The sequence below is a fragment of the Desmodus rotundus genome, chromosome 6, assembly GCF_022682495.2.
Source record: "Desmodus rotundus isolate HL8 chromosome 6, HLdesRot8A.1, whole genome shotgun sequence".
In the NCBI taxonomy this organism is placed as follows: Eukaryota; Metazoa; Chordata; class Mammalia; order Chiroptera; family Phyllostomidae; genus Desmodus; species Desmodus rotundus.
The window spans coordinates 91852307-91865972 of NC_071392.1; the positions used below are offsets into that span (position 1 = coordinate 91852307).

The 13666-nt window shown below is 60.1% G+C and overlaps 1 protein-coding gene across 6 annotated transcripts in view; it reads right to left on the bottom strand.

Annotated features, from left to right (window-relative positions):
- Positions 1-236: 236 nt before the first annotated feature.
- Positions 237-13666, bottom strand: part of PAXIP1 (PAX interacting protein 1) — a 29450-nt gene continuing 16020 nt past the window's right edge. For 3 of the 6 annotated variants that reach the window (XM_053926684.2, XM_053926683.2, XM_053926685.2), the window contains 15 exons: positions 12977-13508; positions 12436-12530; positions 10854-10949; positions 10119-10256; positions 9661-9782; positions 9063-9247; positions 8148-8191; positions 6351-6421; positions 4613-4715; positions 3023-3191; positions 1593-1693; positions 1368-1502; positions 1212-1287; positions 1043-1103; positions 237-678 (listed from right to left, as the gene is read on the bottom strand). In XM_053926684.2, coding sequence (XP_053782659.1) covers positions 663-678; positions 1043-1103; positions 1212-1287; positions 1368-1502; positions 1593-1693; positions 3023-3191; positions 4613-4715; positions 6351-6421; positions 8148-8191; positions 9063-9247; positions 9661-9782; positions 10119-10256; positions 10854-10949; positions 12436-12530; positions 12977-13508 — 1944 coding nt within the window. In that variant the 3' untranslated portion in view covers positions 237-662. Of the gene's footprint in view, positions 679-1042; positions 1104-1211; positions 1288-1367; positions 1503-1592; positions 1694-2227; positions 2299-3022; positions 3311-4612; positions 4716-6350; positions 6422-8147; positions 8192-9062; positions 9248-9660; positions 9783-10118; positions 10257-10853; positions 10950-12435; positions 12531-12976; positions 13509-13666 lie in introns of those variants that run through there. The other 3 variants (XM_053926686.2, XR_008427111.2, XR_008427112.2) reach the window with 3 other exon arrangements.

The following is a 13666-nucleotide window of genomic DNA, read 5'->3' on the forward strand; positions in this document are numbered from 1 at the left end:
GTGGGGAGCAGACAGCAGCTGGGCCGAGCTGGGCAGGGCTGGGCGCTGTGACTGCTAGGCGGCCCCTCAACCTGGGAGTTCCCTTACTGCACTGCTAGAGGGCGCTGACTACCGGAAGTTACTTTGGAAACAAAGTCGCTAGAAAATATTATTCCTTGAAGTTACTTCAAGCGACCCGCTTGAAGGACAACATAAATTATGCAAAAAATACAAAATAACAAAGGATCGCTCCACTCTAAGTTCAAAAGTACATTTATTTAAAATGTGGGCAGGATATCAATATAAAAGAACAGCGTGTAAGGAATACAAAGAAAGTACAAAACATTTCAAATCTTCAAATTCATAATTTAGAGATAGCAAGTCTTATTTACACTGTCCACACGGGACCCACACCAACAGTCTGAAAACATTTAAAAACCCGGCAAAGAAATCATAAAACCTGATGCGGACTCTTAAAAGTCATTTAATACAAAACATAATTTATGTTCCTCAGTAAAACCGCACATCCTAAAGATGCAGCACATGTACTTAAACACGTCCTCCAGCTCTAAGCGCTGTCCCCTCCGGAAGCAGCTGGAGAACGAGGGCGGGCGGGACGGTGGCCCATTCACGGCGGAGCCCACACTGGGGACGGGGCAGCACCAGGCACCGCGGTGGGGACGTCAGTTGAACTTGTACGTGGGCTCGCTGAGGAAGACAACTCCCGAGAAGGGGCGGGGCAGTGACAGTGTGGGAGGGCCCCGACTTGGTGACCTGTGTCCTGCCCTCCTCCTGACCCCTGGCCTGCGGCACCCACCACCTGCCCACGTGCACCAGCCCCGCACCCCCTCCCCCATGACTCCCACAGACCAGCGGGTCAGTGTTAAGCAATTCTCCCCGTCCAAAGGGAAGCCCCACACACACGTGTGAGCGGGAGGAAAGGCCTGGAAAGGCAGAGCCCACGCTGGGTGAAGACAAGATGCCCCCTGCAGGCTCCCACACCTCTGGTCTCGGGTCCCACCTGCCAGGGCAGCCCCTGAGCCTGGCCCTCGCCAAAGGATATGACTCGTAGTCGAGCGTCTGCGTGAGCACCCCGGTGAGGACAAACTCCGCGTTGTGGACGTCTGGAAGCAGCAGCGGACATGACGCCCGTGAGCAGTGTGGTGAGCACTTGCCCCCCCGCCCCGGCCCCTGGCCCCCTGGCCCCCCGCCCCCCGGCCCGCCAGCGATACCGATGCCCCGGGCGAAGTACTCGCGGCACAGGTGCAGGTCGTTCTCGCAGGAGACCAGCACGATCTCCGACAGGCTCTGCGGGGACAAAGGTCCATGTGGGCCCCCGTGCAGCGCTGCGTACCGCGCTGGGGGACGGGCGCTTCTGCCAGGCCCACCTTGTTTTGCTTGTGCTCCAGCAGCTTCCGGAAGGACGGCGGCTTGGACAGCACCTTCCCCCCCGCACACTCCACGATGGCTTTCATCGTTGACAGGCTGGGGCAGATCCCGGGCGTGATGTAGAAGTACTTTGCCTACGAGCAGAAATGGAGGCCCGATGTGGCCCGAGAGCTCTGACTTTCAGAGCCTGCCCTCCAAGGCTCCGGTCGCTCCGCCTGAGTTACCTTGAACAGCGGGGAGACATGCGCCCTCTTCAAGGACTCCTCCAGGCTGAAGGAGAACAGCACCTCGGCCTCTGCGTCTCGGAGGAGGTAGCTCTGCTCATCTGCAAGCAGGACGGCAGGGCTCTCAGGGCAGGGGGCTGGCCGCTGGGGCACTGTGCCCACTGCACTTCCTCCACAGGCCCCGCCCCACCGGCAGACCCCTCCTCCCAGGTCCGTGCTGGGGGACCCTGGGGGTGGCCCAGCCCTGGAGGGGCGGGCCCCCAGCTACCAGCACATCCTGCGTCTCTGGGCCATGGCCACCAGGACCTGAGGGACCCTCGACTCAATTAGCTAATCTCAGTCCATGAGTGAAACGTTACCTATTACCAAACACACGTTCCTTCTAAGAATGTAAAGTATAGGGCCCTTTATAAGGACATTTTTAGCAAAGTCTGAAGATTTCCGGTAACTTTAAATCCACTGGTTTCCAGAACCGTCAGAGTAAGACTTAAATAGCCAAGTTCAAGGTCACAAGACGTCCTCATCTTACAAACACGTCCGTCTATATCCCACGGGCTCGCTCCAGTGTGCGTGCGTGTGTGCGTGTGTGCACGTGCGCGCATACATAACCACATAGCCTCACACAGAACTCCCACCTGGGAGCACCCTCGTCAGACGTCCGGAACAGGGAAGGACCTAGACTCAGGACCGGCAACTGGGGACAGACCTGTGACACAAATTCAGGACGTGTGGGCCACCCCATTTTGGCCACAGACCATCCTTCCTACAGTTGTAACACAGTGCTTTAAAAATGTGAAAACCCACCCTGGGCTGGTGTGGCTCAGTGGACTGGGAGCCAGCCTGCGAACCAAAGAGTTGTTGGTTTGATTCCCAGTCAGGGCACATGCCTGGGTTGTGAGCCAGGTCCCCAGTAGGGGGTGTGCGAGAGGCAACCACACATTGATGTTTCTCTCCCTCTCTTTCACCCTCCCTTCCCCTCTCTCTAAAAATAAATAAATACAAATTAAAGAAAAAAAAAAAGAAAACGTGAAAACCCCCCTTAGTCTGTGGGCTGGTGTCCTCGTCCTGGGTGAGAGCAAGCACACCCCAAGGAAGTTTTACAGTCGCTAGGAACACAAGTCAACCCATCAGCCGTTCTCAGGGGTGTAAGGTGGAAGAAACCAAGGATGTATAAATACAGAAAAAATTTAAAAAATGACTGGTTAAAAAAGAACAAAAAGGGCCCACACAGAAGCGAGGACTTGAGGTGAGAATTTCTAGGGCGAGCGGGGCTGCGATGGGAGGGGGGTGGGGGGTGTCACCAGGAGCAGAAAGCGGCCCTGAGCAACAAACAGGGTGAGCCGTCTGCAGGGTGCAAATGGAGGGACATTCAGGGCAGAACCCTGCCCGCAGGCTGCAGGTTGGCCCTAAGGCGCCCCCGCCCCACTCACCAATGAACTTCTGGCACCGGAAGCTCTCGTCCAACCACTCGGGGGTCACGATGTGCTTCACCACCGAGACGGCTGTCAGGAACTTGACGGTGCGAGTGACCTTGCTGGCGATGAGGTGCGTGCACTTGGGCACAGACTCAGCGACGTCACCCCCGAGGATGTAGAGCTTCTGGAGGCCAGAGGCAGAAGAGACGCGGGTGAGGGCTGCGGGCCCCACAGCCAGGACACGCCGAGGAACACGGTCCTCGGCCACAGAAGAGAAGAGCTGGTCAAACCCAGCCTGCATCTCTGCAGGGGGAGAGGGAGGGGCAGAGTGCACAAGGCCCATTTCTGCCATTGCTTTCACAGAAATGAAGATCGGGCACGAACCCCCCTGGGGTGCCAGCCACACAGCCCCAGGCGTGAGTGAGCAGGAGCGGCTCCTTTGTGGTGACGAGGGATGCACCAGCCTGGTGAGGCCGAGACGTGGGCTCCTGAGGCACACTGAACCTCCTGTCCCTCTTCTTATTTTTCTATGACTTTTATTTATTTATTTTTAGAGAGGGGGGAAGGGAGAGAGAAAGAGAGGGAGGAAAACATCGATGGGTTACCCCCGGCACACCCCCCAACCATGGATCTAGCCCGCAGCCCAGGCCGGTGCCCGACCGGGGATTGAACCGGCGACCTTTTGGTCCACAGGCCGAAGCTCAACCCACTGACCACACTGGCCAGGGCGTCTGTTTTTAAAAATGACAGCATGAAAACTGACCAGACACAAACAGAAAAGATGGTCTCAACTGGACTGAATTTAAAGGTAAAAAGAATGAAATTATACTGAATTTATAATAGTAGCATTTATAACTGTTTTTCTTAAAAGAAAAATGTATGCTCTCACCTGTAAGTGGAACCTAATTAACAAAACAAACTGGCAAAATATAGCCAGAGACACTGAAATCGATGACACACGGAGAGTGACCAGAGGGGAAGGGGGGGAATAACACGGGAAAGAAGGGGAGGGACGTAAGTGACAGGAATGAGGGACCCATGGACAGAGCCGGGGGTGGGGGTGGGATTGAGGGTGGGAAGTGGGAGTGGGTAGGGCGGAGGGAAGTGGTGGTGGGAAAATGGAGACAGCGAATTTGAACATCAATAAAAAAAGTAAAAAAAAGAAAGTGTGAACACCCGACACAGGCCAGCTGACACAGCCCCCGCCCCCAAACCCCTCCCAACCGCAATCCCACGTCCCTGGTGCTGCTACTTCAAAGAGCACATCACAAACACACCACTCCCGTGTGACCTTGGGACCTGGGGAGCTACCCTCAGGGGGCCTGTGGTCCCAAGCTGAGGGCTGAGGGGCCCGTCCCTCTCACCCGGGGGGACGTCTGTGTGGGAGGGACCCTCGCAGCCTCGCCCGCACGCATGGCAGCAGCCTGCTCACTGGCACCTCATGGCCACAGCCCAGGAGGCGGGTGTCGGGCTGTGGGAGAGCCCGCAGCGAGCCGGGAGCCCCTGGCTGTGTGGCTGGGCCCCCCCCCCGCCACCAGGACAAGCCCCCAGTGAGCGCACGGACGCGCCCGGGGCCCCCGCTGCAGCCCCCGCAGGGCTGGTCACCTTGATGTACTGCTGCACTTGGGCAGGCTCGAACCCCGTGAACAGCACCAAAGGTGTCAGCTCTGGCGCCAGCTTCTTCGTGGGTGCTGGTATGTCTTCGATCCTGTGAAATACACATGGGAAACTTGGCACTGTTACTGTTCACGTTGAAAGGCCTATGAAGCCCTGGCTGGTGTGGCTCAGTGGACTGAATATGGGCTGCGAACCTAAGGGTAGCTGGTTCGATTCCCAGTCAAGGCACGTGCCTGGGTTGTGGGCCAGGTCCCCAGTGGGGGCCACATAAGAGGCAACTACACATTGATGTTTCTCTCTCTCTCTTTCTCTCACCCTTCCCCTCTCTCTAAAATAAAATAAATAAAATCTTTTCCATCGCTAAAACTATTTTTGGAATGGCAGTTTGCTTCCATTACAAAAGTTTATGTTGTTAGTTGAAAAAAAAGTAGTAAAAAAAGGCCTTTGAGGACCTGGCACTGGGGGCTTTCACCAGCACGCCCAGCCTGGAGCTGAAGCGGTTTCCTGAGGGGACACATGGCGAGGTACTTGTCCTTTCTTCCCGGCTCATGGGCACCCACCGCTTGAGCACTGCTCAGCACCCACAGGCAGGCCCCCAACTCATGGTTCAGATAAACAATTAAAAATTTTTAAAACTGGTCCTAGCTGGTGTGGTTCAGTGGATTGAACATCAGCCTGCAAACCAAAGTGTCACAGGTTCGATTCCCAGTCAGGGCACATGCCTGGGTTGCCGGTCAGGTCCCCAGTAGGGGGCGAGAGGCAACCACACACTGACGTTTCTCTCCCTCTTTCTCCCTTCTCTTTCTCTGTCTAAAAATAAATAAGATCCTTTCATAATTTTTTTAATTGGCTTTTCTTTTTAATTAGCTTTAAAAAGAAGGCAAACATTCAGGTTGGGCCCAGCTCAATGGTGCCCCCGTCCACCCCTCCTGCAGCCCAGACCCTGGCCCCGGCCCCGGCCCCGACCCCAGCAGCACAAACCAGCTGTGACTCAGGCACATACTGGCAATCAAACCTCAGTCCTTTCGTTTCCTTACATCTTTCACATCCTACTAAATTTTAGCTTAGATTTCATGAGACAGCCTAGGTAAAATAAATCTCAAGCCTATTTGTGGCATTTTGGTAACATATGTTAAAAACTGTAATCCTGTAGTTCTGGCTCTACTATAAAATTGAACGGTTCACAGGCTGTGTGGCTGGGGGTTGCTGAGGAGCCAGAATAGAAATGACGAAGGTGCTGGGGACGGCGGCAGCCACCGAGCAGCTGGGCTGTCCTGAGAGCAGTCCGCAGGGACGGCTTTCTGCACTCCGGACGGATGCAGTGCACGCTGCCCTGGCCGGCCCTGCGCCGGCTATGCCGCAGGGCGGGGCCACACCACCCACTGAGCGCCCTGGCCCCCTGCTGGCGAGTGCACCCAGCCCGCCCCACCCGCCCCAGCCAGCGCTTTCTAGGGTGCGCAGGGCTGGGCTGCCACCATATCCTGGGGAGCCAGGAAGGGGCTGCTTAAAGAACACGAGTCTGCTGGGGGGTTTTCTTTTTAGAATGAAGGAAAGAGGGAACCGGCCCATTCACCCTTTCGATAAAATGAGAGGCGTCGCAACAAGGCTGTGGAGCAGCAAGCAGGCCCTTTCAAGCCCGATTCCTGGGACAACGCCAGGGACACCCCCACCACCACCCCTCCAACAGCCCGGGAGGCAGCCCGCCAGGGCGAGGGATAGCGCGTACCGGGCTCTTTTCGAGCAGGGCTGGATACTGGTCCCTTCGCTCTGCTTCAGCCTGGGGGACGGCCTCATGCCCTGGAATTAAAACATCGTGTACATCATCTCTCACCCAGGCAAGGTAGGGGCCTCCGAGAGACCTGCACCCGGGGAGCCCAGCACCCCTCAATGCAGGACACACCCCACTCTCGACCTGCGCCTGCCACAAGCACAGCACGGACGCCGCATGCCAGGAGCAGCAGATGACGTGCCCAGAATCTCGGGGGCCCCCCAGCTTGCCTCCCCCGGTCACGGAGCCCTGCGGCCTCCCAGGACATCTCAGAACTCTCCGGTTTTTCTTCCTTCACCCCACTTAGAGTTTAGGAAACACACTCAATCCAATCACCCCCCCAAACACCGAAACAGCGCTCCTGAAGCAGCCAGGCGCCTCTGAGGCCCGCAGACTCACCCGACAGTCAGACCAGCAGCATTACCGCCAGGCCCACTGAGCCCCAAAGGAGACCCTTGTCCCCGCAGTGTCCCACACTCAGCCTCTGAGGCCGACCGATGACTTCTTCCAAAAAGACCTTTCCTTTGTTTACTATCTGAGACAACTGATTCTGCATCTTGCTGATCTCCCTACACACAGTCTGCGCTTCCTCAACCTCACCGCTGAGCGGAGCCCCGAGAGAAACGCACGCACTGCTGCGGGGAAGACCTGACCTCTCAGCCCTGCGGACGCGGGGTCTCGAGCCTTGCGAACAACGGCGGGAAGGTTTCCGCTTCTTGCAAGCGAACCGCCCTCAACTCTACTTCCTGCGATCAGAGTTAGTCTCCAAACTGCACTTGCCGGGGGCAACTGCAGAGACAGGAGAGGGGCCAGCCACAGGGAGGATAGCCCCCAGGGCCCCCAGGCATGCAGCCTTCAGTCACCAAGGAAGCCACAAGAAACCTGGGCCAGACGCCGCCTGAGGACAGGACCACGAGGCCAGGGAGGGAAATGTGAGGTGACCCTGTCCCCATCACTCCTCCCGTGGACCAGGAGAGGCCTGCTGTTGCTGGTATGGAGCGGGCGCGGGTTATCACAGCAGAGAGGACGGACTGCTGTGACCACGGGGTCCCCAGCAGGAGAAAGCAGCCCCCAGGCCCCCCGACCAGGCCATGCCAGAGTGCCGACACCCACAGCGAGTCCTCAGTCCATGGGAGACATGAGCACAGGCCCTCTGCAGCCAGGAGGAGGCGGGAAGCGTCAGACAAGGCCTGCGAGTCCCCCGCAGACACACGGGGGGCACGGGCGAGAACACGCCTGTGCGCCTGCACCCTACACGTGCTCCCTCAACAACAGCACGGCAGCACTGCCGAGGGGCCAGACAGGCAACAGCCCACCGCAGACAAGGCCTGCCTCGGTCACCTGGAAAACAGTGTCAGGAACGCTGACGACGTCTGACCCACTGGGCCACACAGGTAGAACCAGCGCTGCGCAGAAGGGGCTACCCACACCTCAGGTACCACCTGAGGTATCACCTGAGGGCCTCAACCACTGTGCCAGGACCCTGCCTCCTGGGACGCCACCTAGGACACGAGGAAAGCATGTCCCCGCCCTTCACCCTGCCGCCCCTGGGGCGAGCTGTGTGTCTAGGGTGCAGCCCGGGGCCCCTGCGGCACTGAGGGCACGTCTTCGCCCGAGCCCCTCCGGGACGCATTAGTGACGAGGGACACGGCGCTGCGGCTGACATGCACTCCAAGTTCTCCACGTGCAACAGCAGACACGCCCGCCTGTTTTTGTGACACAGATCAGCCCAAGCGAGGCGCCAATGTGACCTACCATCAGCAGCTCTGGGGACACTTTCAGCGGGACTCTCCACGCATCTGGAGAAGAGAGACACGTGATTCTTACAACAAGGCACTGCTCACACTGAAGAGCACACTCTGGAAGAGTGGGGTTTTCTGGGGCTCATCACCCTAGACACACAGGGGCCCAGCTGACAGCATCGTGAGGACGAATGTAAGGACTGTCACCGAGTCACAGGGGCTGGAGGAGCAGGCTGTCCCCACAAGGTGTGTGCATCCAGCCAGCTACTGTCCTGAGTGAGGCCCGTGAGGAGGCAGTGCAGCAGCTGTGTGTCCCCCGCTCTGGAACAGGTGTGGCCACTGTGGGACTGCCAGGGATGAGTGGGGCTAACAGCCAGCACCACAGCACGCGGCCCCGTGTGGCGCCACACTCAGACATGCCGAGGATGGGCTGGCAGCCCAGCGCTAGAGGCAGAGGGAGCAGAGGATGGCTAGAAGCACAGAGGAGTGCACTCAGGGTCAAAGCTGCTGGGGACAGTGTCACAGGCTACTTCCCAAGGCAGCATCTGGAGGCGGCACTTGAACGGCCACTTTCTGAGGGACACCCGGCTCAGTGGACTCGGCAAGTCAGAGCCTATGGTGTGTGTGGCGGGCACGGGCCCTCCCTGGGGTGACAAGCACACACGGCCACCTGTGCAGCACCAGTCAACCCAAGGGCAGTGGCGACACAGCGAGGACTCAGTCCGACTTCACCACAGGGGAAGGGGGACTGCCTCAGGGGTGGGGCCTCTCAGGGCTGCGCGACCGCTGGAGAACCCCGAGGGCCCTGCCCTCTCTAAGCGTCTGTGAAAAAGCCCTGGGCCTGCGGGAGGCGGGAAGTGTGGGAAAGCAGCAGGGGCCGAAAGGGTCAGGACAGCTGTCGGGCCACAGAGGGGGCGGGGCCACTGACCCAGGAGGTTCAGCACGAGGTGCGGGGTGGGGGCAAACGGGTCGGGCAGGTTGAAGGCCGTGTAGCGGCTGCACTGGACTTGCCGCAGCGCCTCGAAGTTCCCCAGCAGGATGTCCCCGAGCCACTGCGCGTTCACGCACGGAATCCTCCACTCTTTGGCTTTTTCATACTTCAGGCCGGCCGGCCTTCCCGGAGGAGAGAGCACAGCGAGTGAGCGTCAGCATTCGCGCAGCGCGCACGCGTCTTCCCTCCCCACAGAGCCCGTGAGCACACGTGAACACCAGTGCTCGTGTCAGATGGCGGGGGCGCCTCCGCAAAGCGGGGCCACACCAAGGTGCGGGCTGGGCCACGTGACGTCGCCTACTGGTCCCGTGTCTACCTCGCTCCCACAGCCCAATGACAGTGACATGTGTGTCACTTCTTCCTCTCACCCCCTTTCTGTGCTTCACGGACATGCGTGAACACTGTCACGCATGCCACTGCCTTCTGCCGACAGACTGCCTTTCAGCGACACCTGCGACCTGCACAGCGGCCGCAGACATGCCGGCAGCCCGGCGCCGCCCCGGCCCAAGGGAAAGCGCCCTGCTGCCGTGCTTACTCTCTGCAGATGAGGACTGTGTTGCTGCGGCACAGGTAGCCCGTGTACTTGGCCCCCGCCAGGTAGGCCATCAGCTTCAGGTCGTCCCTGTCGCCGTCGACAAACCCAGTCACGGAGATGATCTGGGAGGAAGAGGAGACTCGGTAAAGCTCGGCTCGCCCGGGGCTAGTGCCCACGCCGGCTGTCTCCCGGGGACGTGCGCACACAGCCGCACTCTCTGCACTAGGGAGGGCAAGGGGCGCATGGGCGTCGGTCGGCCCTCCACTCGAGGCGCTGGCCCGTCCGCCACGACTTGGGTGGAGCGCACACAACTGCCGACGGAGGGCAGCCCGGTGGCGGTCTCGTTGGGGGCAGGCCCCCCCGTTCACCTCAGAGCCTCGCACAGTGTTGGAGACGCTGCCACACCAGGCATATCTCCCCCTGGGCAGGACCACATGGCCAACAGACACTGGCCTTACATGCTGGGAACAGGGCCGGCCTCCAGGGGGGAAGGCCACCGGGAAGTGCAGGGCCCGGTGCGGGGGCAGCAGCTGCTTCTTCTTGAGGATGGAGTTGAGCCAGTGAGCAGTCACACACCGCTTCCTCTCCCTGAGGGCCTGCGGACACAACAGGACTCGTCTGCGCCATGCCGTGCCGCTGCGGGGGCACGTGGCTCTGGGAGGCCATGGGGCTACAGCCCCCGCAGGGCATCACAGAACTCCAAGCCACCCAGCCCTCCATTCACTCAGGGCGACGCCGGCGCAGCAGTCACCATCAGCACCAAGTAGGTGCTGCTCCCACCGAGCGGGAACAGGAGCAGCAGCCTGCCCCGGGGACGCAAGAGAGACACCTGGTCACGACCTGCAAACGGACATCCCAAGAGGACTACGCATAGTGAGCCCCATACCCCTAGAGCCCGGATAAGTCCCCTGAGGGCCCCATGTGGGGTCAGGCAGCTGCCAGCAGGGGCCCCTCCTGCAGAGGCTCCTGGGGGCCACCTGTCAGGGCGGGACAATGTGGGCGTGGCCCTGAGGCGGGGCTTCTGGGAGAGAAGAGGACAGCTGGGGGCAGCGTGCACCCCGTGGGGCCCTGCAGATGGAGCACCCTGGAACCTGCCTTTCTCAGGGGGCTGCCCAGCCACCGCCTGCCCACAGTCCGTGCTCATCCCCCTCCAGGACACATGGGTCCTCCCCAGCCACCACGGCGGCACTCACCTGTGCGAACGCCCCGCTGACTTGGCTCTCGCAGAGCAGGTGGGTGCAGCGGCTAGAGAAGGTGGGGTCTACGGTGCCGCCATGTGCCTGGATGATCTGCAGGCAAGACGGGCAGTGCTATCAGCAGCGAGCCCGCGGGACCAGCACGGCAGTCACTCCACACCGCATGGCCTCCCACACAGCCAGTCCTGTCTCTACACAGCTGAGCACCCCCAAGTACAAAGACATGCGTGAAGCGTATGTACAGACGTCCCCACCAGGCCCCGTGAAATGAGAACAGGCCCCACTCTCACTAACTGCAGTGTCCAGTGGGAGGGACAGATGGACCGCTGCTCGCTGAACGGGGGTCTCGATCCAGCAGTCCCGAGACGAGCAACCTCTGTGCGCGGGGCTGTCCCACCCACTGCAGGGTCAGCGGCCCCCCGGCTCCCCACTGGGTGGGTGCCGACAGCCTCCCGCAACCAGAGGACAGGAGATGTCCCCAGACGCTGCCAGTGGCCCTGGGGGTGGAATCGCCTGCTAATGGCCATTATTCTAAAGGCAGGGGTGGGGGGTGGGAGGGCAGCAAATCTGAGAGTTGGTGCACACCAAGAATTCGTTTAAAACCAGACCCAGCTTGGGGGTGAGGGGACTGCCCTGTCCCCTACTCTGGCGGGCACAAGGCGCCAGGCTCCTGCCGGAATTTAAAAAGCTGCGCGCAAACCAAGGCGCTCAGCTCACTGGTGCTGGAGAGGCCGGCCCCAGACAACACTGCTCCAGCGACTGTGCTAAGATGCAGCCCCTTTTGTCACTGCGACTCACACAGCGTGGCGAGGCACGCGACAGAGAAGCTCCGTCTCCAGCCCCCGGAACGCGCCACGTGGACATTGACCCCCGGCCTGCTGGACCCCCGGCCGCCTCCTGTCTGTCGCTGTGGCTGCTTCTCCACCTGCCCCGTCTTCTGTCCCGCTCCTCCACCTGTTGTCCTGGGCCCTACCACCTGCCTGGGGCATCACAGGGGCCCACATGCCACCACGAAGCTCACAGGGAAGCAACTTCAACGGGTGCTGGCCGAAGCCCACTTCCACTCATTCCAAAGCACACTCTCCGACTTGGTTCTGCTCTGTGGTGTGCAAGGACAGCGTTTATGGAACTTTCTTTTCTTTAGAGGCCACAAGCAAATCAATGAACCGACTCGCTGCAGGCCGCACTGAACCAGCAGACTCACGGTCCCTGCCACACGGGAGTCGGGGCTCTCGAGCACTCGCCTCTGCAGAGACAGAGGTGACTAAGGCACCGCGAAGTCGGTGGTGCTTGTCCTACGTCACCAAGTCCCTGACCTTACTCCCACACCCGGGTTTTACACAAGCAATCCGTGCCCCTCAGGATGCCACGTCAAAAGGAACCCTGCCGACGGTTGAGCCCAACCTAATTCCGCACGGCCAAGCGGACGAAAGACCAGGAAAGTCATGGGCCCTGGGCCACAGGAAAGGCGGACAACCAACCTCATCACACACACAGGACGCCACGCAGGCATCTCGGTGAGGCGGCCGAGGGGCCCCAGGGAGGAAACCCAACCGAATCCTCAGATGCACAGCCTTACCCTCTTCCAGGTGGCCAGCAGCTGCTTGTCGGACATCTGCTCCGGGTAATCCGCGATGGCAAACACACAGCCCAAAAGGAAGCCTTCCTCCGGGACTAGAATTGTACAAGAAAAAAAATTAAAGCCCATGAATATGCACGCACAAAAACTTAAAACCCTCCCACCAGCTCACTGGGAAGGGCTGTGTTGCAGGCCATGCCCTGCCCCGCCATCCCCGGGCACGGGCTGCCGCTGCACACACACTGGCTTGGCCGGCGTGGAGATCGCCACGCAGGAGCCCCTGCGCAGTCGCTGCCAGGCCCGGGCCACGTCCAGGCAGTCCCCAGCACCGGACGTGCTCCAAACTCCCGCATCCACCCCGCGTCTGATATCCCAGGCACCAAGGACGGTGCCTGCTCCGCTCTCACCGCTCTGTTCCTGCTAGGCCCCCATTTTGTACCGACTACTTTGACATAAATCCTCACCCACCCTCAAACACTCTCCAGGCATTTAAGGAAGAGCAGGCTTTTGAGAAAATGGAAGGAAAAAACCCATTACTAACTCTCCACTGCTGGGTCATGTCCAAACAGCGGCTGTGGGGGCTGCGGGGGCTGGGGCAGGGGCAGCGGGGGCGGGGCCTGGTGCTGCAGTGCCTGTGGCGTCTGACTCAGGTGCTGCGCAGAATGTGTCTGCAGCTGCTGCTGCTGCTGCTGCTGCTGGTGCAGGCGCTGCAGCTGCTGCTGCTGTAACTGGGCCAGCTGGTGCTGCTGCAGCTGGTGCAGCTGCTGCTGCAGGGGCTGGAGCTGCTGCGGGCGCGGCTGTGGGAAGGGGTGCGGCTGCGGCTGCGCCTGCGGGAACGGGTGCGGTGGCTGCTGCTGCTGTGGGAACGGGTGTGGCGGCTGCTGCGGGATCTGCATGATCTGCTGCGGGGGCAGGTGCAGGACAGGGTGCTGCGGTGGCTGCGGCGACGGATGTGGCTCTGGGGCCCCCTTCGCTTGGCTGAACAGCAGCGTGCTGGCGTGCGCGTGGCCCCGCTGGCTGTGGCTCACCTGCTGCTCCATGTTTTTTGTAGGTGCCGAGAGGGACTGCAAGATCTAAACCAAAAGCAAGGTGAAGTCACCCGCGGTCCCTCACACGTATGAACGGTAACTAGGAGAACAGGAGTGCCTCTCACACAGTCCTTCTGCACTCCGCTAAAGGGCCCCAAGCCACAGACCACCCCCGTGCTCCTTCAGAATGGACTGAATCAGCC